This window comes from Budorcas taxicolor, chromosome 7 (genome assembly GCF_023091745.1).
Source record: "Budorcas taxicolor isolate Tak-1 chromosome 7, Takin1.1, whole genome shotgun sequence".
Taxonomy (NCBI): domain Eukaryota; kingdom Metazoa; phylum Chordata; class Mammalia; order Artiodactyla; family Bovidae; genus Budorcas; species Budorcas taxicolor.
The window spans coordinates 98977999-99003723 of record NC_068916.1 but is presented as its reverse complement, the minus strand read 5'-3'; the positions used below and the strand labels follow the sequence as shown (position 1 = coordinate 99003723).

Here is a 25725-nt window from a genome sequence, read left to right as displayed (position 1 = left end):
TAAGTAATGCATGTACACAGACTCTTTGAAGAAAAAAAATCCAACAACATAGAAGTATATAAAATGAAAAGTAAAAAATGAAAATGAAATGTCAGTCCCCAAATCTCACCTATTCTCCACTGGAAGGTAAGCTTTACAAAGTCAGGATATTTAAAATTCTTCTTTTCTGTTTTGTTGCTTTAATGTGACCCAAGCCCCTAGACTAGTGCCAAGCCTTAAAAAATTGCTGTATGAACTAGTTGCTGTATCACTGATTTGTTGGACGGATGAGGCTTAGATGATGAAGAATCAGCCTGCAATGTGGGAGGCCTGGGTTCAACCCCTGGGTTGGGGAGATCCCCTGGAGGAGGGCATGGCAACCCACTCCAGTGTTCTTGCCTGGAGAATCCCATGGAGAGAGGAGCCTGGCGGGCTGCAGTCCACGGGGTGGCAAAGAGTCAGACTCGACTGCACGGCCAAGCACAGCTCACAAGCACACTTAATGACATGCAGTCCTCCTTACTTAATCCAGACATATGCATAAGTTTCTCCCAAGTCTTTTAAGTAAATGGTATCACAACATTAAGAAATTCAAGCTTATTTCATTATCAATCATCATTGATAATTATCATTATTCCCAAAACTTGCATCTCCATTATTATTGGGTTTTTTGTTCGGCCTGAACAAATGTCTTGGCTGATCCAGTATTTCCATTTCTCTATCCTTCACCTTCTAAACAGAATACTTAAATCCTGTTGACAATATCTTTCAAAGCCTCTTGAATAATTCACTCCACGCTATTTCTCTTTTCTAAAAAAAACAAATATAAGTGTGTGTGTGTATATATATATATATTTTTTTTTTTTATTTACGTGGCCACTCCAGGTCTTTATTGTGGCATGTAGGGTTTAGTTCTCTGACCAGGGCTTGAACATAGGCTCCCCTGTATTGGGAGGGTGGAGTCTTAACTGCTGTACCATCAGCGAAGTCTCAACTTCTCCAATGAATGTATACCATCTAATTGATCTTTTTCCTGGTTCCCTTACTTCTCCAAGAAGTCCCCTACTTTTCCAATGTATGTATACCATCTAACTGATCTTTTTCCTGGTTCCTTTACTTCTCCAAGAAGTCTCTACTCTTCCAATATATGTGTACCATCTAACTGATCTTTTTTCTGGTCCCCTTGCTGTTTATCATAATCTTCCTCCAATTTATGCACAGTTATCTTCAAAATACAGCTTTCATTATGTTTTCCCTGTCTTAAAATTTTCCAAGTGGCTTTTTGCAACCTGTAGAATAATTTGTAACTGATTTAACATGGATCACAATCTGCCTTCTAATTTATTGTTCTGCCTTTTACATTCAAAGCTCAAAAATCATTCATTCACCCATTCATTTCTTTCATACATACTAATATAGTATACACTTCTTTCAGTTCCCCGAATATACTTTACTCTGTTGCTTCTGATTCTCTGTGACTGCAGCTCTCTCTCCAACTCCAGCCCCTCTAGCCACCCTTCACTTAGCTAATTTTTATTCATGTTTCAAGTCTCAATTTACCTGTCACTTCCAAGAGGTTTTTCTGGATCATTCGTTTCTGCGACCCTACTATATATCCCCATATCATCCTATTCTTCCTCTTTCTCTGTTTCTGTAACTCTGACTCATGTTTAGCTCCCTGACGGAATGCAAGCTTCATGAAAACGGGTATACGGAAGATAGATAGGAGAGAGAGGCCTGTGATGAGGTAAGACGCAGAGTAAGAGATGGCTGTGGGTGACGACATCTTATGGAAACTCTTGCCTTCTTATATCCCTCCCACCTTCCCTGCTTCTGCCCCTCTTGATCTCTCCTAGGCCACTTTTCCCACTACGACAAGAGGTCTCATTCTTCAACACACATCTGATTATCTGATTATATACACTCTAGCCAAATAGTACCAGTAACAATAGCAGGATAACAACAAACTCCTTTAAAAAAAAAAAAAAAAAAAGACAACAACCAAAAAAACTGGCACCATCCCAAGACTTGTCACAGCTGATCCCCACAAGTAATATGTCGCACATATAAATACACATGCACATACAACAGAATGCATTCTAGACATCTTCTGGTGCTCACTTTCTGAATAAACTATCATCTGTCACAACTACAGACTCCGGGTTGTTGTTGCTGACTGTAACAACCTTTGTCTTGAGTCAAGCAGACTTGAAATAGACAAGCTAGGCTTCAAGTTCAGTTCCTCTTTGGAAACAACCCCGACTTCGTAAGTCAACAACTTCCTTTTCTGTGTTCCCTTTCTGTGTTTGTGCAGAAAGAGGTACCTCATATGCACTGAAGTTTTTAAAACATGACAAATACTACACTTTTAAAATATATTAAAAACTCTGTAGAAGATTAAAAGAAAATAATTGTACAAAAAGTGAGACTCTGCCCTCCAATTCTACTCAGTGAGCACCTTCTGTAGGGTGAGCCCAAGAGGAGAGAAAAGATGAGCTGTTTGCTCATTCTCAGTTCCCAACAGTATTTCAAAATGACTCTTACTGTCATGCTAGTATGTAAAGTATCTGTTACACACAATGGCTCCTAAATGCATGCGAGCAACTTCATCTGACCTAAGCAAACAGTTAACAACTGGTAATATTAGACTTAATGAGAAATGTACACTACTTTATAGCCAATATAAGGACTTTTCAGGGGGTATATCTGAATGTTCTAAATAAACCTTAGAATGTTCTCAATAAATACATTTTAATGTATTTTATTCATGTTTATTTTCACTAAGATACAGAACTGCTAATGAGCAAATACAGTTGTTTGGCTCACACTTATACATCTAGACTCTACTATTACTATGGCATTTTATGAATATATTTTTATTAAGTGAATTAATTACCAGTACCCAAAAGCTGAGTAGTATTAACTCATTCTTAAGTTTTCAGTTTTTAAAATCAAAGCAATGCATGCAAATGTTATTAAATCCTGTGGTTCCAAAGGACCAATGAGTGTGCTCAGTCGCTCAGTTATGTCCCCACATCATCACAGCTCATATATACCTGAGTTAATAATTCAATTTTTGTTGAGTCTTTTTTTTAAACCCCAGATTTCTATCACTCTTTTTTTTTTTTTTTAATTTATTTATTTATTTATTTATTTATTTTTTAATTTTAAAATCTTTAATTCTTACATGTGTTCCCAAACATGAACCCCCCTCCCACCTCCCTCCCCATAACATCTCTGTGGGTCATCCCCATGCACCAGCCCCAAGCATGCTGTATCCTGCGTCAGACATAGACTAGCGGTTCAATTCTTACATGATAGTATACATGTTAGAATGCCATTCTCCCATATCATCCCACCCTCTCCCTCTCCCTCTGAGTCCAAAAGTCCGTTATAGACAGCTGCGTCTTTTTTCCTGTCTTGCATACAGGGTCGTCATTGCCATCTTTCTAAATTCCATATATATGTGTTAGTATACTGTATTGGTGTTTTTCTTTCTGGCTTACTTCACTCTGTATAATCGGCTCCAGTTTCGTCCATCTCATCAGAACTGATTCAAATGAATTCTTTTTAACGGCTGAGTAATACTCCATTGTGTATATGTACCACAGCTTTCTTATCCATTCATCTGCTGAGGGACATCTAGGTTGTTTCCATGTCCTGGCTATTATAATCAGTGCTGCGATGAACATTGGGGTACATGTGTCTCTTTCAATTCTGGTTTCCTCGGTGTATATGCCCAGCAGTGGGATTGCTGGGTCATAAGAGAGTTCTATTTGCAATTTTTTAAGGAATCTCCACACTGTTCTCCATAGTGGCTGTACTAGTTTGCATTCCCACCAACAGTGTAGGAGGGTTCCCTTTTCTCCACACCCTCTCCAGCATTTATTGCTTGCAGATTTTTGGATCGCAGCCATTCTGACTGGTGTGAAGTGGTACCTCATTGTGGTTTTGATTTGCATTTCTCTGATAATGAGTGATGTTGAGCATCTTTTCATGTGTTTGTTAGCCATCCGTATGTCTTCTTTGGAGAAATGTCTATTTAGTTCTTTGGCCCATTTTTTGATTGGGTCGTTTATTTTTCTGGAATTGAGCTGCATAAGTTGCTTGTATATTTTTGAGATTAGTTGTTTGTCAGTTGCTTCATTTGCTATTATTTTCTCCCATTCAGAAGGCTGTCTTTTCACCTTGCTGATATTTTCCTTTGTTGTGCAGAAGCTTTTAATTTTAATTAGATCCCATTTGTTTATTTTTGCTTTTATTTCCAGAATTCTGGGAGGTGGATCATAGAGGATCCTGCTGTGATTTATGTCTGAGAGTGTTTTGCCTATGTTCTCCTCTAGGAGTTTTATAGTTTCTGGTCTTACATTTAGATCTTTAATCCATTTTGAATTTATTTTTGTGTGTGGTGTTAGAAAGTGATCTAGTTTCATTCTTTTACAAGTGGTTGACCAGTTTTCCCAGCACCACTTGTTAAAGAGATTGTCTTTACTCCATTGTATATTCTTGCCTCCTTTGTCAAAGATAAGGTGTCCATATGTGTGTGGATTCATCTCTGGGCTTTCTATTTTGTTCCATTGATCTATATGTCTGTCTTTGTGCCAGTACCATACTGTTTTGATGACTGTGGCTTTGTAGTAGAGCCTGAAGTCAGGCAAGTTGATTCCTCCAGTTCCATTCTTCTTTCTCAAGATTGCTTTGGCAATTCGAGGTTTTTTGTATTTCCATACGAATCTTGAAATTATTTGTTCTAGTTCTGTGAAAAATATGGCTGGTAGCTTGATAGGGATTGCATTGAATTTGTAAATTGCTTTGGGTAGTATACTCATTTTCACTATATTGATTCTTCCGATCCATGAGCATGGTATATTTCTCCATCTATTAGTGTCCTCTTTGATTTCTTTCATCAGTGTTTTATAGTTTTCTATATATAGGTCTTTAGTTTCTTTGGGTAGATATATTCCTAAGTATTTTATTCTTTTCGTTGCAATGGTGAATGGAATTGTTTCCTTAATTGCTTTTTCTACTTTCTCATTATTGGTGTATAGGAATGCAAGGGATTTCTGTGTGTTGATTTTATATCCTGCAACTTTACTATATTCATTGATGAGCTCTAGTAACTTTCTGGTGGAGTCTTTCGGGTTTTCCATGTAGAGGATCATGTCATCTGCAAACAGTGAGAGTTTTACTTCTTCTTTTCCAATTTGGATTCCTTTTATTTCTTTTTCTGCTCTGATTGCTGTGGCCAAAACTTCCAGAACTATGTTGAATAGTAGCGGTGAAAGTGGACACCCTTGTCTTGTTCCTGACTTTAGGGGAAATGCTTTCAATTTTTCACCATTGAGGAGAATGTTTGCTGTGGGTTTGTCATATATAGCTTTTATTATGTTGAGGTATGTTCCTTCTATTCCTGCTTTCTGGAGAGTTTTTATCATAAATGGATGTTGAATTTTGTCAAAGGCCTTCTCTGCATCTATTGAGATAATCATATGGTTTTTATTTTTCAATTTGTTAATGTGGTGAATTACATTGATTGATTTGCGGATATTGAAGAATCCTTGCATCCCTGGGATAAAGCCCACTTGGTCATGGTGTATGATCTTTTTAATGTGTTGTTGGATTCTGATTGCTAGAATTTTGTTGAGGATTTTTGCATCTATGTTCATCAGTGATATTGGCCTGTAGTTTTCTTTTTTTGTGACATCTTTGTCAGGTTTTGGTATTAGAGTGATGGTGGCCTCATAGAATGAGTTTGGAAGTTTACCTTCCTCTGCAATTTTCTGGAAGAGTTTGAGTAGGATAGGTGTTAGCTCTTCTCGAAATTTTTGGTAGAATTCAGCTGTGAAGCCGTCTGGACCTGGGCTTTTGTTTGCTGGAAGATTTCTGATTACAGTTTCAATTTCCGTGCTTGTGATGGGTCTGTTAAGATTTTCTAGTTCTTCCTGGTTCAGTTTTGGAAAATTGTACTTTTCTAAGAATTTGTCCATTTCTTCCACGTTGTCCATTTTATTGGCATACAACTGCTGATAGTAGTCTCTTATGATCCTTTGTATTTCTGTGTTGTCTGTTGTGATCTCTCCATTTTCATTTCTAATTTTATTGATTTGATTTTTCTCTCTTTGCTTCTTGATGAGTCTGGCTAATGGTTTGTCAATTTTATTTATCCTTTCAAAGAACCAGCTTTTGGCTTTGTTGATTTTTGCTATGGTCTCTTTTGTTTCTTTTGCATTTATTTCTGCCCTAATTTTTAAGATTTCTTTCCTTCTACTAACTCTGGGGTTCTCCAATTCTTCCTTTTCTAGTTGCTTTAGTTGTAGAGTTAGGTTATCTATTTGACTTTTTTCTTGTTTCTTGAGGTATGCCTGTATTGCTATGAACTTTCCTCTTAGCACTGCTTTTATAGTGTCCCACAGGTTTTGGGTTGTTGTGTTTTCATTTTCATTAGTTTCTATGCATATTTTGATTTCTTTTTTGATTTCTTCTGTGATTTGTTGGTTATTCAGAAGTGTGTTGTTCAACCTCCATATGTTGGAATTTTTAGTAGTTTTTCTCCTGTAATTGAGATCTAATCTTAATGCATTATGGTCAGAAAAGATGCTTGGAATGATTTCGATTTTTTTGAATTTATCAAGTTTAGATTTATGGCCCAGGATGTGATCTATCCTGGAGAAGGTTCCATGAGCACTTGAGAAAAAGGTGAAATTCATTGTTTTGGGGTGAAATGTCCTATAGATATCAATTAGGTCTAATTGATCTAATGTATCATTTAAAGTTTGCGTTTCTTTGTTAATTTTCTGTTTAGTTGATCTGTCCATAGGTGTGAGTGGGGTATTAAAGTCTCCCACTATTATTGTGTTATTGTTGATTTCCCCTTTCATACTTGTTAGCATTTGTCTTACATATTGCGGTGCTCCTATGTTGGGTGCATATATATTTATAATTGTTATATCTTCTTCTTGGATTGATCCTTTGATCATTATGTAGTGGCCTTCTTTGTCTCTTTTCACAGCCTTTGTTTTAAAGTCTATTTTATCGGATATGAGTATTGCCACTCCTGCTTTCTTTTGGTCTCTATTTGCGTGGTATATCTTTTTCCAGCCCTTCACTTTCAGTCTGTATGTGTCCCTTGTTTTGAAGTGGGTCTCTTGTAAGCAGCATATAGAGGGGTCTTGTTTTTGTATCCATTCGGCCAGTCTTTGCCTTTTGGTTGGGGCGTTCAACCCATTTACGTTTAAGGTAATTATTGATAAGTATGATCCCGTTATCATTTACTTTATTGTTTTGGGTTCGGGTTTATACACCCTTTTCCTGTTTCCTGTCTAGAGAATATCCTTTAGAATTTGTTGGAGAGCTGGTTTGGTGGTGCTGAATTCTCTCAGCTTTTGCTTCTCTGTAAAGCTTTTGATTTCTCCTTCGTATTTGAATGAGATCCTTGCTGGGTACAGTAATCTGGGATGTAGGTTATTGTCTTTCATCACTTTAAGTATGTCTTGCCATTCCCTCCTGGCCTGAAGAGTTTCTATTGAAAGATCAGCTGTTATCCTTATGGGAATCCCCTTGTGTGTTATTTGTTGTTTTTCCCTTGCTGCTTTTAATATTTGTTCTTTGTGTTTGATCTTTGTTAATTTGATTAATATGTGTCTTGGGGTGTTTCGCCTTGGGTTTATCCTATTTGGAACTCTCTGTGTTTCTTGGACTTGGGTGATTATTTCCTTCCCCATTTTAGGGAAGTTTTCAACTATTATCTCCTCAAGGATTTTCTCATGATCTTTCTTTCTGTCTTCTTCTTCTGGGACTCCTATAATTCGAATGTTGGAGCGTTTCATATTGTCCTGGAGGTCTCTGAGATTGTCCTCGTTTCTTTTAATTCGTTTTTCTTGTTTCCTCTCTGATTCATTTATTTCTACCATTCTATCTTCTATTTCACTAATCCTATCTTCTGCCTCCGTTATTCTACTATTTGTTGCCTCCAGAGTGTTTCTGATCTCATTTATTGCGTTATTCATTATATTTTGACTCTTTTTTATTTCTTCTAGGTCCTTGTTAAACCTTTCTTGCATCTTCTCAATCCTTGTCTCTAGACTATTTATCTGTGATTCTATTTTGATTTCAAGATTTTGGATCATTTTCACTATCAATATTCGGAATTCCTTCTCAGGTAGATTCCCTACTTCTTCCTCTTTTGTTTGGTTTGGTGGGCAACTCTCCTGTTCCTTTACCTGCTGAGTATTCCTCTGTCTCTTCATCTTGGTTATATTGCTGTGTTTGGGGTGGCCTTTTTATATTCTGGTAGTTTGTGGAGTTTTCTTTATTATGGAGCTTCCTCACTGTGGGTGGGGTTCTATCAGTGGCTTGTCAAGGTTTTCTGGTTAGGGAGGCTTGTGTTGGAGTTCTGGTGGGTGGAGCTGGGTTTCTTCTCTCTGGAGTGCAGTGGAGTGACCAGTAATGGGTTATGAGACATCAAGGGTTTTGGAATAATTTTGAGCTGCCTGTATATTGAAGCTCAGGGGAGTGTTCCTGTGTTGCTGGAGAATTTGAGTGGTATGTCTTGTTTTGGAACTTGTTGGCCCTTGGGTGGAGCTTGGTTTCAGTGTAGGTATGAAGGCATTTGATGAGCTCCTATTGCTTAATGTTCCCTGAATTCAAGAGTTCTCTAATGTTTTCAGGCTTTGGATTTAAGCCTCCTGCTTCTGGTTTTCAGTTTTATTTTTACAGTAGCCTCTAGACTTCTCCATCTATACAGCACCGATGGTAAAACATCTAGGTAAAAGATGAAAAGTTTCTCCACATTGAGGGACACTCAGAGAGGTTCACTGAGTTACAAGGAGAAGAGAAGATGGAGGGGGTAGTTAGAGGTAACTGGAATTAGATGTGGTGAGATCAAAAGAGGAGAGAGCAAGCTAGCCAGTAGTCACTTCCTTATGTGTGCTCTATAGTCTGGACCGCTCAGAGGTATTTACGGAGTTATACGGGGAAGAGGAGAGGGAGGAAGTAGACAGAGGTGACCAGGAGGATAAGAGAGAGGAATGAGAAGGAGAGAGACAAATCCTGCCAGTAACCAGTTCCTTAGGTGTTCTCCACCGTCGAACACACTGAGATTCACAGAGTTGGATAGAGAAGAGATGGGGGAGAAAAGAGACAGAGGCCACCTGGTGGAGAAAAAGGAGAGTCCAAAGGAGGAGAGAGTGGTCGAGCCAGTAATCTCGCTCTCAGGTAAACATGGGTAGTGAAGTTTGGGTTTTTAAATGTACAAAATTGACAACAGAAACCTAAGAGCAAAGATTAAAAATCTAGAGTAGAGGTTGGAGTTTAGAAAATACAATATTAAAGAAAAGAAGCAGAAGGAAAAAGGAAGAAAGAAAAAAACACACACAGGAATTATTTAAAAAACAAACAAACAAAAAAACAAAACAAACCAAAAAAAAAACAAAAAACCACCAACAACCATCCAAAGGCTATATATGTTGTTTGCCTTAAAAAAAAAAAAAGTCTTTTTTTTTTTAAATAGTAATAGTAGGTTATAGAAATAAAAATTAGAGGATAAATAGAAGACTTAACAATTAAAAAAATAGTTAGAAAAAAAAAAGAAGAAAAAAGGAAAAAAAGAAAAAAAAAAAAAGGAATGATTTTAAAATTATTAAAAATATATCTGGCCGTTCTCTGATGTTTTGGGCCGTGTGGGATCACTTCCAAGGTGGTTCCCTCTGTTTAACTTCTTCTGTTTGCTGGTTTTTTAGGCTCACTAGTTCAGTCGCGCTGTGGGGAGGGGGGATGCTGCAAACAAATAGCACTGTCGTGTGCACAGTGTCTCAGCCCCGCCTGACTTGTCCCTTCTTGCGGCGTACAAACCGCTCCGGCTCTACGATGCTCAGCCGGGAACCGTCTGGGGCCGGCCCTAGGCTGCGTGCACTTCCCCGGTCCAAGCCGCTCAGGCCGCCCTCAGAGGCACAGATTCGGCTGGGACTGCGTTTTGTGCCCTTCCCAGGTCCGAGTAGCTCAGGAGTTTGGCGAGCGCGATCGCCGCGGCGTGTCACCTTTTCTGCCGCTGCTTCTCAGCTTTCTGGGAGGACCGCTGGCGTCCCCCGTGAGGCAGATTGTGAGTGTCCAGCACCCCCAGAAGTCTTAGCAAAGAGGCCTGCTTGCAGTTAGGTAAGTAAAGTCTCTCCGGGTCTGCAATTGCCCCTTTCCAGTCCTTACGGCTCTGGCTGCCTGTCCCCGGTGGGGGATGGTCTGCAGCCGGCTTTTTCCGTTCCGTCCTTTGTTCTGTGCTCGGTCCTGGCGGTGTCTTATGTTCGAGCTTTTCGGGCGGTAGCTATCCCACAGTCTGGTTTGCTAGCGCAAGTTAGATCGTTCTGGTTGCGCGTGGGGCGTTCCTGCCCGATTCTTACAAAGCACTGCAGCCCGCGCCTCCCGCGCGTCCCTGCCCTGCCCCCACTTCCCAATGGCGGATGCAGGCGTCTGTGCCGCTTTTCCGCTGGGGGAGTTACTGTTGGGCTTGTAATCTCTTGGTCTTAATTATTTCTTTATTTTTCCTTCCTGTTATGTTGCCCTCTGTGTTTCCAAGATTCGCCACCGACTCGGCAGGGAGAGTGTTTCCTGGTGTTTGGAAACCTCTCTTCTTAAAATTCCCTTCCCGGGACGGGCTTCCCTTCCCGGGACGGAGCTCCCTCCCCACCTCCTTTGTCTCCTTTTTCGTCTTTTATATTTTTTTTCCTACCTGTTTTTGAAGACAATGGTCTGCTTTTCTGGATGCCTGATAACCTCTGCCAGCCTACAGAAGTTGTTTTGTGGAGTTTGCTCGGCGTTGAAATGTTCTTTTGAGGAATTTGTGAGGGAGAAAGTGGTCTTCCCGTCCTATTCCTCCGCCATCTTTATCCCGTCCTCCAATCACTCTTTCTATATATGTACCTCACTCTGGATACTGGTGTTTCTTCACCCGAATAATGCCTCGTCTATTCCACCATGGCCTTCCCTATTGAGTGGAAACTTTATTGCTTCCCTTCCTCATGCCATCTGCACTGAAACCAGACTATATCCATGTAATTCTGTTTATCCAAACCTTTTAGGAAAGCTCTTAACTCAGTGAGAACAGATATAAGAACAGACATAATAGCCACAGTATCAGACCACTGACCATTAGCCCCACAATTTTGCCAAAAATGCTGATTACAAATAAAGTAACAAAGACTAAAACCAAAACATTTTCAGAATGAAAAGGAAAATCAAGTTTACTAATCTCCCTCTACACCTCCCAGAACCTCCCCGCCCCCGCCACACGCACACACACACGCAGAGGATTATCTTCATGCAGCAGCAAAAAGGAAGGAGGCTCCACAAGGAGACCTGCAGTATCGACTTCTCTGGGGGATGGTATTCTACCGTACACAATTATTTTAGCAAAGCAAAGTGAATGTGAGCTATTGGTTGGGTAGCACAAAAAACATCATTAAACAGAACCTAAAACTCATCATTTAGGATAAAAACTGTTCAAATAAATTTAAGCTTTAAACTGCTCAACACTTACCTTCGAGGATGATTGGCATCAAACAATGTGTTATCATCCTCCTCATCATCTTGCTCTAAGGGTGTCAATTCCATGTTTTCTATGTTAGTGTCCAAAACCCCGTATCTCCTAGTCTTTCGGTTTCTTCTTCTCATCCTATTAAATAGAAAATATTAATGAATAAAAATTATTTCTATGTGCAGTATGGATTTTTATTTTATACTTATTTGTAAATTAAAAATAAATTATTCCAGTTTGTTACACTGAAGGTGTTCAGTATCAGAATGGCCACATTTCAGAAATGCAACCAGTTAACCATTTAAGATTATTTATTTTAGATTACTTTTTAAACAAAATCTACTCCTCTATGTCTCTGTGCCATCACTTCTTCTGACTGAAACACTTTCTTCTCTGTCAGCTGATAATGTTGACAGATAACCTCTTTGTTCTGGTCCAATAATTTTACTGAGGCCTTCTAGTCTAGCCTTTCTCCCATCTCCTCTAGGCCTTCTTACTTCTTAACTTTCGGCCCCTCTAAGAAACTATATGCATACATGCATTCAAATTCTAGGCTGGGCAGCTTACAATCTTGGCTGCATCTAATCAGAATCACCTAGGGTGTTTTTAAAAGCTTCTTACTTGATCCATCAGTTCAGTTCACTTCAGTCGCTCAGTCGTGTCTGATTCTGCGACGCCATGAACCCCAGATGCTGAGGCTGAAACTTCAATACTTTGGCCACCCGATGCGAAGATATGACTCACTGGGAAAGACCCTGATGCTGGGAAAGATTGAGGGCAGGAGGAGAAGGGGACGACAGAGGATGAGATGGCTGGATGGCATCACCGACTTGATGGACATGGGTTTGGGTGGACTCCGAGAGTTGGTGACAGACAGGGAGGCCTGGCGTGTAGCGGTTCCTGGGGTAGCAAGAGTCAGACATGACTTAGCGACTGAACTGAACTGAACCGCAGTACGCCAGGCCTCCCTGTCCATCACCAACTCCCAGAGTCCACCCAAACCCATGTCCATCGAGTCGATGATGCCATCCAGCCATCTCATCCTCTGTCGTCCCCTTCTCCTCCTGCCCTCAATCTTTCCCAGTGAGTCATATCTTCTCATCAGGTGGCCAAAGTATTGGAGTTTCAGCCTCAACATCAGTCCTTCCAATGAACACCCAGGACTGATCTCCTTTAGGATGGACTGGTTGGATCTCCTTGCACCCCAAGGGACTTGGGGAGTTATAGTTCACCATCGGTCACAGTGGCAGAGAATCTGCCTGCCAATGCAGGAGATACAAGAGATACAGATTAGATCCCTGGGTCTGGAAGATCCCCTGCAGTAGGAAATGGCAACCCACTCCAGGATTCTTGCCTTGATAATCCTATGGACAGAGGAGCCTCGTGGGCTACAGTCCATGGGGTTGCAAAGAGCCAGACATAACTGAGTGACTGAGCACAGTCATTGATCCTTTGGAACCACAGGATTTAATAACATTTGCATGCATTGCTTTGATTTTAAAAACTGAAAACTTAAGAATGAGTTAAGAATACTCAAGGTTTTACATTCTTCTCTTCTAATTTGCCAGTCTGTTGTTCAATTTTCTAAATCATATGGCCTTCCAAACATTCTTGCAGTTTCAGCCATGTGAAATTATTTCTGGAAATAAACTAGATTCTTCCAGGTCATTAAATTGTCAATATGTTAATAACCAGGCCATCATCAGTCATAGGATACCTCAGCAAGTCTTTAAAAAGGAAATGATAGGAACGTTGATCTTAAGGACTTTTGATAATTATCTCAGCTGACATTCTCCATTTCCAAGGTCATCATCATTCCTTGAATGATTTCCCAATCTTTCAATGAGTGGATAACCAATCTGCCCAATAATGCTATTTTCCTCTTTCTATGTAAAATGTAAACATTTGACTGCATTGCTGTGAACACTTTATTATTTATTCTAGCTTCTACTGTTTTTTAACATATATAAATGTTACCTTCTGAACATGAATCCAAGCTATTTGATAAGAACCTATTTCATATGCAAAGAGAGTACACTCTCTGGCACAAAATAAATTGGGGAATGCCATTCAATTAAAATAAATTTTGTATTTTAGGAAATGTTACTAATTCACCCAAGAATAAGTCAAATTAAAAAAACAACAACTACATATTGTAAAATAGAATTTAAACTTAAAATGAGACTCCCCTAAGAATATCTTTCCTAAGTCCAAAGATATATGCAATAATAGCTACGTGGTCATGGCAGCTTTATGGCCATAAAAACATCAAATACAATACATCCATATGCAGTGATTTTTTTTTTTCTGTCCTCAGGGAAAGCCAGAAACACTTATGAAGCCTTAATATTGGGCTGATTCAAGGGACCATCTACTTAAAATATTAATAAACATTAAGTCTAAAATATAATACATATAAAAATGTATTGAAATCTTAAGTAAAAGGCTACTTCTAATAATATGCACTGTATATTATTTTTGAACAAAAGAGTACAGGAGGATTTAAAATTCATGCAATTTTAACAGCAGTGGTTCTCTCCACAAATTACTATTTTCATTAAGCTCGCGATGCTCAAACTTGTCTACATATGTTAATGATTACATATATAGCATTATATATGTGTACATTATTTTACCAGACAGAATAAATGCATATTGCAATCTGAAAACAAATTTTGTTGGGTCTTAAAAAATGGAACTTTAAATGCGTAGAGAGGAAAATATGTAAGCCTAAGAAAGCAAAAGAAAGTAGCAGTATGGTTTATACTATTGAATTATATTCCTTTATCACACGGCAATCACAGGTAAATGATCTCGATCAGATATCTCCTATATATTCAAGTTATTATTCAAATAGTTGTCTCAACTGAATGCAGATTCCTCAATGTTTCATTATACTCAGGTTGCTAAGAATCATTTCTGTTTAAAAAACATGTAAAAACTACAGTAGAAAAATAAAGCTAAAGTACTAAAGTAAGGTTGATAAAGTTTTATGTAAAAATGTATGATGCCACATAAAATAAACACAACAGAATAAAACTCCATTTCGTTTTACTACTCTGTGAAAGAGAGACAAGCAATCATGTAACTTGCTGTAACTTGCTGCACTGATCTGATTTTCCTGTTTCAACTGAATGCCTGCAGGATATTATTAAGTAATTTCTTCTATTTATCATTCAAAACTAGACTGAGGAATATAGTATTTAATGGATATTAAATGTATGGATATACATACACTCTCCTATGTGATCAGGTACAATGATAAAGCTGAGTAAATTTTAATAAAGGTACAACTAATGATATAAAATTTGCCTTGAGTATTTTGGGGCAAAAAGGTGAATTAGTGACCAACAATGATTTTTGGAACTCATTTTGTTTTTGCACTGAGACATAGCTAAATAAAAATTGGTGAGCCACAATTCCAGTTGCCCATGCCAACAGAGTATACAGCATATAGCAAAAATTATTTTATCTGAAATTTCTCACATCCTTATTTCCCATTCTTTTTTCTCCTTCTCCCCACCCCATCTCTAGCCTTGTCAGACCTAACCTCTTGCAGATTATAGTTTCAGAGTTCATATAAGAGTATGGTATGGGGGAGATTTTAGAAAATACCATGAACACCCCCACCAAAATATTACAATTGAAACTGAAGATACAAAAAGAATTCACTAAAAATAATTACTATTTCCTGGGTGTGCATATAAGTCAGGCAATTGAGGTAAGCAGCTTATAAGCACTACCTGAGGTAATCCTCACCACAAGCCTTTAAGTATCCTTATTCTAAACATAGAAAGTCAGACCTTAGAAAAAATTAAATTTGGGACCATAAATAGTAGAGCAAATAATCAAGCAATTTTATTCCCAAGTCTGGGTTCTTAAGCATTAGGCTGTATTGTCTTCCTATATGATTCAAAGTAATTTTAACCAAGGTCCAAAGTTAGCTACCAGTCCTCTGATCCCTAACACAATCATCTTACGTTATACTAGACTGGATATATTGTTTTAAGTGAATTGCATTTTCTGGTTCATTCTTTCCTGGTAAAAAGTAAGAACTTGGTAGCTACTAGCAATAACAAGTGCATTTATGTACTTCCGGTTAGGCCATTTCTTAGTTTTGAACACTGCAACAGTTACTGGCTTTTTATTTATCCTGAAGGAAACTTCTGCCTTAACAGAACCATGATTTTGCTTAGACAGCAACTGATCCCAGCCCTGTTGTTGTTGCTTAGTTGCTTAGTCTTGTCCAAAGCAACCACATGGACTGCAGCTAAACCAGGCCCTTCTTTCCCAGGACTTAATTCACCTGTCCTTCTGTGGAATTTGACTCCTAAACTAAGGGACAAAGAGACTGAAAACTACTGCATACCTTCACAGTGGACTGTTCCTGCCAAGAAACCTCTGTGGTATTTTAGTGTCTTCTCTCCTAAACTGACTTAGTTTCTGTGAATCTCCAGTTGCTCTTTGACTTTGTTGTTCAGTTCCTCATTTGTGTCTGACTCTTTGCGACCCCATGGACTGCAGCACACCAGGCTTCCCTGTCCTTCATTATCTCTCAGAGTTTGCTCAAACTCATGTCCATTGTGTCAGTGATGCCATCCAACCATCTCATCCTCTGTCGTCCCCTTCTCCTCCTGCCTTCTATCTTTCCCAGCATCAATGTCTTTTCTGATGAGTCAGCTCTTCACATCAGGTGGCCAAAGTATCGGAGGTTCAGCTTCAACATCAGTCCCTCCACAGAATATTTAGGAATGTTTTCCTTTAGGATGGACAGGTTGATCTTCTTGAAGTCCAAGGGACTCTCAAGAGTCTTCTCCAACACCACAGTTCAAAAGCATCAATTCTTAGGTGCTCAGCCTTCTTTATGGTCCAACTGTCACAGCCATATATAACTACTGGAAAAGCCATAGCTTTGACTAGACAGACCTTTGTCTAGACAGACAGAGTAGCAGAGACCTATGTCTTTGCTTTTTAATATACTGTCTAGGTTTGTCATAGCTTTTCTTCTAAGGAGCAGATGTCTCATAATTTCATGGCTGCAATCACCATCTGCAGTGATTACGGAGCCCAAGAAAATAAAAGTCTCTCACTGTTTCCCCATCTATTTGCCATGGAGTGATGGAACTGGATACCATGATCTTAGTTTTTGGAATGTTGAGTTTTAAGCCAGCTTTTTCACTCTCCTCTTTCAACTTCGTCAAGAGGCTCTTTAGTTCCTCTTTACTTTCTGCCATAAGGGCGTGTCATCGGCATAACTGAGGTTATTGACATTTCTCTCGGCAATCTTGATTCCAGCTTGTGATTCAGTATTTTGCCTAATGTACTCTGCATATAAGTTAAATAAGTGGGGTGACAATATACAGCCTTGACATAATCCTTTCCCAATTTTGAGCCAGTCTGTTATTCCATGTCCGGTTCTAATTGTTGCATTTTGACTTTCTGAGATCTCAATATTCTTCCAGGAAATCCCCTTTAGTTTAAGTTAGCTGGGGTCATTCTATGTGTTTAATTAAAATAGTAACTAATAGAAGTAGTAACCTAATATTCCTTTAATATTGGAAGGAAGTGTTAAAGGAAAAATACACAGGAGATGGAAAATGTTATTTCCTTTGAAAAGTCTAATAACTGTTTTCCCTACCCAAACATTTCTCAGTGTAATCAAACCCAGTTCATTTAGTTAATGCCTGAATGCAAACACTGTGCTTAGCCTTAGCTAAATAATGATTTGCAAACAGCCTTTGTTCTGAGGTTTTTGAGTCTTCCCTAGACCCACACTGATCCCTGATTAAGAACCAAGAATGCTCACATATTAGGCAACTGCTTACCCAGTGCCTACCACATTTTGTACATAATGTTCAGCACTGCAGATATAATAGAGAATAAGACATACAACGAGTCTCTTTTCATAAAGACTATATACTAATCTTAGGAAGTCTATTTTATTCCTTCTATACATATATTACAATTTCTACAGACAGAATCTAATTTTTCTTTGGAATAGTTCTAGACTCAGAGGGGAAGTTACTTTTGGTTACACATTCTTAATAACTGAATTAGATTAAAAACAGTATGGAAGTTTTATGGAGTTCAAGTACTTTACAAGCAAAATATTCTCAGTGTTTTTTCATATCAGTTAACAAAAGGATGATTTTTGGCCCATTCTTCCCTGTTGGCACAAATAAATAATGCTGCTGTGTTGCCACACCTATTTTGGAAGTGGAGAGTCAAAATGGATATTCATCAAAATAAATGATTTTCATAATCTGGAAGCAAAAAGAAAGAGTTCTGAACATTGCCCAGACATTGTTAGCATCAATCAAGTTGGAGATCAGCTGGCCAACTATATTTAGGAGTTGGCCTGAATGAATGTACTAGATGCTAGTTAAAGAGTCCAATTTTTCTTAGCCATAGATTCAGAATTTTGCTGTTAACAGACAATGTTAGTGACTCATCCAATAGAATCAGACTGAAAAGACTGCATGCTTATAAGCTTTACAGAAATGAAGATGGAAAATCCATGGCAAGAAATATTTATATATTAAGATTACAAATAAGGTAAAAGCCAAATAAAAAAAGATCAATCATCAGACTCATCATTTATTTTGTGTATGAAACAATACTTAGGGTACTCCAATGCTATATGGGAAATATACAGCATTAAATAACAATTACATGTTGAGAAGAATAATTACTGCTCAATTTTCTTCTAATATTTTTTTCATATCAAGAAGAAAGTTTCAGTTTGGTGGTTATATGCCTGTAACACCTCATGAACATTTTCTAGCTTTCTCTTTAATAAAAGGTGGGCCTGGATTTGCTGGGTTTTGTGAACCAATACTATGGCAGCTCAAATAATGTTTCCACCAGTGATTTTCAAGCATTTGATCTTAAAATTGCTTTACATTCTTAAAAATTATTTAAGACCCTGAATTGCTTATAATTATGTGGATTATAAATATCAATTCTTAGTATATTAATTAAACCTATGAAAATTTTAAATACCATTTGCTTTTTAAAATTATAATAAATCCACTACAGATTAACATAGCTTTTAGTGAAAAATATATTGTCAAAAAGAAAACCAACAAAGGTGAAAAATGGCACAGATTTAGGTTTTTTTTTCAAATCTTGTTAATGTCTGGCTTAAATAGAACGAGATAGAAAATGAAAAGAGAGAAATTAGAAAAATAGAAAACTGCTAGATTTTCATATCTGCTTCAGCCTTCAATCATTTGCTATGTGTTGTCTAGTTGAAGGATATGAAGAAAATCCAGGTACAGTAGATGTGAGCTTGGAAAATGGAGGTACATTTTAATAGCTTTTCAGATTCTGGTGTTAACGTTTTTTTTTGATAGAACACCAAAACACGACAAGAGGTAGTTTCTTATGAGTTAGCTGCACTGTGGAATTTGAAACTATTATCAATAAACTTCTTGGGTCCTATAAACTTATAGTGAAGTCACTCAGTCATATCTGACTCTTTGCGACCCCATGGACTGTAGTCTACCAGGCTCCTCCGTCCATGGGATTTTCCAGACATGAATACTGGAGTGGGTTGCCATTTCCTTCTCCAGGAGATCTTCCCAACTCAGGGATTGAACCCGGGTCTCCGGCACTGTAGGCAGATGCTTTACTGTCTAAGCCACCAGGGAAGTCATAAACTTATAAGGGGATGAATTATTTTGAAAATAGTTTCAATATTGCAGATACCTGAACAGGTCTCAGAGAACCCTACCACCCTCCAGGGTTCCCTGTTATGCTGTACTTTTTCAGTTAGTTATTTAAGCCAAGGAATGTTCACTTAAATAATGTTTTTCACTCACAAAATAATAAACAGATATGTTTAAAAGGAAACTAAGTAAATCCATTTAAAGAAATATATGAAATGGTTGAAAAGCAGGCAGTTGTAGGGGAGAAAAAAAGTGAAATGATTTGGAGAAGAAACCAGTACATTCCCACACAACTGCCTCTACCGCAGTAAATAGCAGGGAACTACCTAGTGCTTCCTTAGCTCTTCTCTTGACTTCTTCTAACAATGAGTTCTTAGCTCTGCATTTCAGCTCTTCAGAGGTGGTCCCCAACTCAATTAAAGAGGCTTTATTATGATTTTTCCAAATCGGTCTCATCACATAGTTGGAATGTTATAATACCATGATTCATGCCATAAAATAACTGTACTTCTGTAACAATAGAACCTATCAAGTGGAAGTTACTTACCACAATATAAAATATCACTAATTGACCTATATAATTCCTTTTCTACTTGATAAGGCATTAAAGGGAGTAGAAAAATAAGTGACAGTCATTTACTTATTCATAACCTCATACAATGTAAGGACCTGATTTAATCAAAAGGCTGATCACAGATTTGGACACAAACATCATGGAAAAAAATTCAAAGAAAGCAAATGATGGATTATACAATCAGTGATGATTATTATATATCGTGGGACATCACTTTATCACTTTATTCTCCTAGGTTAGTTTTATCCTAGGTGGAGTTAAAGATGTCGTTTAAGTGTCCATATTTGTAACAAATCTGAAATTTAAGTAATTCTCTAATCTAACATTCTATATTAAGTATAAGCTCAAAAAACTATTCATTTGTAACTTTAAGCTTCTGAATGACTTATTTACAGATGAATTCATTTTAGAAAAGTTTTTTGGAAGTTTAAAAAAAGTACGTCTATCCATTTACTAATCCAAATTTTGTAAAGTTAAAATCATATATAGTTGTTAAGATATTAAACATACTCTCCAACATTATAACGGGATCATATTTATGACATTTTTTTTCCTTTGCTGCATAGGTCTCAGTTTTCCATCTTATCAAGAAATCGGTAATATTTCACACCATATTATTTCAGTTCAGTCGCTCAGACTTTGCGACCCCATGGACTGCAGCACGCCAGGCCTCCCTGTCCATCACCAACTCCCGGAGTTTACTCAAACTCATGTCCACTATTTAGTGTCATGCAAAATGAATGCTAGATGTTTCTAATGGGGACTCTAACAATGACTGAACCTACGCAGTTGTCAGTTTCCAGGTTCAGAAAAGGTGGAGAGCAAGAAACTTCATAAGGTACAATCGATGCTGGCAAGTTAAAAGTCAACAGAAGGAAACTGCTGTTAAAAGAACTTCTTTTTCACATTTTATAAAATAAATCATCCTTAAAGATCATTTTGCATTACTATCAATTTACTCAAATAAATATTGATATAGAGGTTCGGTGCTAACTGATAGTTTACACAGGAAAAGGGAGGCAGCAGGGACTTGGCGGTCTGAACACTCGCAAAGGTACCACAGGCTTTCAAGACCGTCCTCGTCACAATCTCACTCAGCAGGCACCGTGACTGAGGGGGTGGGAGGAGGTCGGTAGATAAGCGCGCCTCAGGCCTGCCGGGGAGGCTCGCGGAGGCTTCGCCTCACCTGACCGTCCTGACGACGAAGTACACCAGCACCGCGCCGCTCACCACCATCAGCACGGTCAGGGCCCGCTGGGTCATGGGCTTGTCGCCGGGGTCCGGGCTCACGGCCAGGACGCCCCCCGCCGGGCCCCCGGCCCCCGCCTTCCCGCCGGGGTCGTCGGCGGCCGGCCCCGCCCCGGGCGTGCTGCCATTGCCGCCCTCGGCTCCCCGCGAGCCCGCGGCTTCCAAGGCCGGAGCGCGGCCCGCGGGCCGGGCGGCGGAGGGCCCGGGCGGCGGAGGCGGCCGGGTGCGCGGCCCGCGCGCCGCGGGCTGGGGGTCGGGCGCGGCCCGAGCTGCCGGCGGCCGTCCCGCGGAGGGCCCGCTCAATTCGGGCAGCAGCAGCGACAGCAGGAGCGCCGAGGCCAGGGCGCGGCTGAGGCAGCAGCTGCAGAGCGTCGGCTGCATGGTCCGCGGCCGGCTCCCTCACCGCGCGCGAGCTCCGGCGCCCGCCGCCCTGGCTCCAGGCGGGACCATGGGCGTGTTAACTGAAGAGACGGGGGAGAAACGCTCACTGAAGCCCGGGCGAAGACCTGGCCCGCCGCAGGTGGCGGAGGCGGCAGCTGCAGCTGCTGTCGACAACCGGAAGTTCGTACATCTCAGCAGCCCCCTGCTACTAGGGACGCTCCCGGTTGCTAACCTTCCCGGGCTGGCGCGTTCCGTGACGTCAGGCGCGTGAGACCGTTTGCGCCCCGCGCACTTCCGGAAGTCGAGGGGAGGGAGCCTGCGGTTGGCTCCCTAGAAGGAAAGCAAACCGGAAGAGAGTTGTGTCAAGTGTGCAGCAACGCTTTGCGAGAAGAATCCAGGAGAGAGTGGAAGCTTGTAATATGAGTTCGTTGGTGCAAAACTGAAGAAATACAGCCAATTACTTATTAAAGACTGCCTTGGCGTTTCCCTCAGCTCAGGTACATATTTTACTAGACTGGGTTGTTAGGTCACTAGAAAAAAAGTAAACAGTTGTGTCAAGTGTGCAGCAACTCTTTGCAGGAAGAAACCAGGAGAGATTGGAAGCTCATCTTTTGAGTTCGTTGGTGCAAAAGTGCAGAAACACAGCCAATCATTTATTAAAGACCACCTTGACGTTTACCTCAGCTCAGGTACACATTTTACTAGATAGGGAGGTTGGCGCACTAGAAAGAAAGGAAAAAAGAGTTGTGTCAAGTGTGCAGCAACTCTTTGCAGGAAGAAACCGGGAAAGAGTGGAAGCTCATACTTTGAGTTTTTTGGTGCAAAACTGCATAAACACAGCTAGTCGTTTATTAAAGACCGCCTTGACGTTTCCCTCAGCTCAGGTACACATTTTATTAGGTATTATTTTCCTGCCTCTGGGTCCTTGACCTCCCTTTCCTTAGAGGGTTACGTTAGAAAACTGTTAACTGTACCAATAATTGGTACAGGTATTGGTCACTGGTAATTGATTCTCTGCATTTGGGGGATATAAATCTTTTTAAAAGTTCTTTCCCGTGTTACAACCCAGGGCTGTCTTTCTTAAGGAACTAGGAGTCATCCTTTTAAAATGTCAGAAAAGGAGACAGCACCCACCCGTATCTCCCAGTCTCCTTGGAAGCATAGAAGCCTAAGTTAGGCAGGCGCTTTGTTTCAAGTTGTAAAACTGCCTCCCGTCACGAAGCTTAAGAGAAATTTTACTTTTCCTTTGTGAAGGCTTCCCTAGTAGCTCAGATGGTAAAGCATCTGCCTGCAGTGCAGGAGACCCGGATTCAACCCCTGCGTTGGGAAAATCCCCTTAAGAAGGAAATGGCAACCCACCCAAGTATCCTTGCCTGGAAAATCCCATGGACAGAGGAGCCTGGTGGGCTACAGTGCATGAGGTCAAAAAGAGTTGGAATTTCCTTTGGGTAAACAGAACTGACCTGAGAGTTTTCCTACTCTTAAAATATCTTAAGCTTTCTGCTGAGTTGAGTTCAGACAGAGTCCTGGCCCCTCTTTTCTGTTGTGATCGTCTTGAATAAGTCTCTGCCTGTTTAACTTTGACATCAGTAATATGGAACTTTGGGGTGACCAGATTATAAACAAAAACAACAGACCAGAAATTGAAGTTAGGATCTGTTCTTTTAAAAACTTCCTCATTCAACAAATTTTTTAGACTTTCTACTCCTTCAGAACTGTATTTGAGTATTGAACAGTAGACAAGATATCATCCTTGCTCTCATAGCCCCTTAGGGTCAGATGGAAATAACATAATAGTAACATTCATTCTTATTTTGAAGTGCATGTTAAAAATGACAAGTACAGAGTCTGTAGTAAAAATTGTGTAAAGGACTATTGTAGGTAAGGTGGTCAGTATAGTGTCTTCTAGCTGCTTGTGGGTAATAGACTCATGCAGACCCATGTAGAATTGCCAGGACTAGGCATCTTAATGCTGGGTTCCAGTGTGAGAAAGACCATTGGTGACACACACTAATTTTAGTTTCTAACCTGGACATTTATCAATAATGAAGTGGCTCCTTGGGTTTCTTCTCTCCCTTATCCACAATCTTATTCAGAGCCTTACATGGAAGAAGGTTAGTATTTAATGCTACTCCTTTCCACTCCTCAAAATATCCAATATTCAACACCAAAAAACAAAAGCACCATCTTTCCTTCCTTAAAATGTCTCGTTTTACCATTGTGTTCCTCATCTTGATTAATGCCATTATTCTTTACTCAGGTGTTCAGATGTAAAATCTTGGAGTCATCATTTATCCTTAGCTTTCCACCTGCAACATGCTTACTGGTTATGGCAATGTACTAAATAATTCTGAAATAGCAGAGTTAAACTAATGATTGCAAATGATTAGAGCATTCTAATCATTCTAGTGTTTCTGCAGCTAGCTACTTGAATCAGAATCAGAAATGGAATTTGTTAAAAATGTTGGTTCTAGATCACTATTCTAGAAATTCTGAGCCAGAATTTTGGGGATTGGGAACATGGATTCTGTATACATTTTACTAAGCTCTCAGGGTAATTTTTATTTGCATTAACATTTAAGAATCTCTCCATTCCCTTACCACCTATATCCAAATGTTATCAACTTTTCCCCATTTCCCTAATGTCTCTATCATTAATCAACTCTTTTTTGTTCCCTGCTTCTGACAAAGAATTATTTTTACATTGCTTGAGATCTTAAGCAGGTAGAGAAGCTGCAAATTATTGTGATTTTTGCATAATACTGTATTATTTGTAAACTGTCATGAAACATATTTTTAATTCCATCACAGGAACTAGGAACCAGTTTCCTGGGAGAAAATATTGTATTTTGCTTGTATAATATAAAATGACAATTTGGGGCACACATGCCTATTTAAAAGAATGCCCAACTAATTGGTGTTTTTGAATTTTTTCTCTTAATAATAATCCTGCTTGTTCATTTACATGTTTTTGTCTTGCAGACAAGTTGTATCAATCGGGAGAGATTTAAAAACATAAAAGAGAAGAAAAGTTATACTTACTTAAATTAATCTGCATACTAGGAAAAGACCCCTATTATTCTGATTTATCAGGGAACACCCCAGCTGACAGAACAGCAGTCTTCCATGGAAGTGTGTAAAATACCACTGGCCTATTAAGTAAAATATAACCCTCCCTCCCTGGTCCCATATTGAATAATAATATTGCATATTAATTAAGTATCTGTTGTGTACCAGATCTCATGTTATGAAATGCTAAACAATTCTGCCATTATTGTTCCTAATTTACAATTAAGAAACCACGATAAAGGATAATCAAGTTGGTGAAAATCAACGTGAGTAAAAGCAATAGAGCTGGGCAATAAACTCAGGCACTGTAGCCTCAGAGGTCAATATTGCCTCTTACATTTTGTCTTCTCCTAGTTGCAGGCTTCCATGATTTGAGTCTAGCTTATTGTCTCAATCAGCTATTGTTAGAATAATGCTGCATAATCACTATTGAAAACTACCTCAGTGGCATACAGCAAATAAGCATTTATTTTTCACATGTTTTTGATCAAGGTGAGAGTTACAAATTTAAGTTGGCCTTATGGATAAGTAGAAAGGGGATGGGGGATAGGCATAAGGAGAAATGAGCAGCCATGTATGTCTTTTTCTTTTTAAACAGTTACTGGTTACCCAAAGTCCCACCTGATGGCCTTGACACATATCTCATTGGAGGGAGAGATGTCACATGGCAGCTTCGAGCTTCTGGTAATCTGAGAATTTTGGTATTAAATGGGCATATTCTACTCCCTATAGAAATTTGTTAGTAAGGAAAAGGAAGACAACTCATATTGATAGAGATTTCATTTATATTGATATGTGTGTGTGAAAGTCGCTCAGTCGTGTCTGACTTGTTGCCACCTCATGGACTGCAGTCTGCCAGATTTCTCTGTCCATGGAAGTCTTCAGGCAAGAATACTGGAGTGGGTTGCCGTTCCCTTCTCCAGGGGACCTTCCCAACCCAGGGATCGAACCCAGGTCTCCCACATTACAGGCGGATTCTTTACTGTCTGAGCCATTTATATTGATAGTCACATCACTTTTAGCTCAGTCTAGTGAAAACAAGGCTCAAGTAAGTGTTCTCTGGTGGCAAAATTTCCTTGCTTGTCCATTAAGGGAAGAGGGAATGTAGGAGGTTGTCTCAACTGTAATGGTCATTCATAGTGACATCTGATAGAAGGAGTCTCTTATACTTTTAAATGGCAGGTTACTGCCACTTCAGGTGGATTGTATATACCCTGAGGTCCAACCGGAAAAAATTCAATAGTCAGGAAAAGGGACTATGAACTGATCACAAAACCACCAAT

General features: G+C 39.4%; 1 protein-coding gene across 1 annotated transcript; it reads right to left on the bottom strand.

The window, feature by feature from the left end:
• Positions 1–11499: 11499 nt before the first annotated feature.
• On the bottom strand, positions 11500–21552 carry FAM174A (family with sequence similarity 174 member A). Its single transcript, XM_052643931.1, has 2 exons — positions 20931–21552; positions 11500–11638 (listed from the first exon to the last, which is right to left on the bottom strand). The coding sequence occupies exons 1-2, from the start codon at positions 21371–21373 to the stop codon at positions 11500–11502; spliced, it is 582 nt and encodes a 193-aa protein (XP_052499891.1). The 5' UTR covers positions 21374–21552.
• Positions 21553–25725: the final 4173 nt, after the last annotated feature.

Excerpts from the sequence above, each read along its gene's own strand:
- FAM174A (XM_052643931.1), bottom strand. The coding sequence starts at position 21,373 with ATGCAGCCGACGCTCTGCAGCTGCTGCCTCAGCCGCGCCCTGGCCTCG. Across the intron at positions 11,639-20,930 it reads TTCGTCGTCAGGACGGTCAG|GATGAGAAGAAGAAACCGAA; the intron begins GTGAGGCGAAGC and ends TCTATTTAATAG.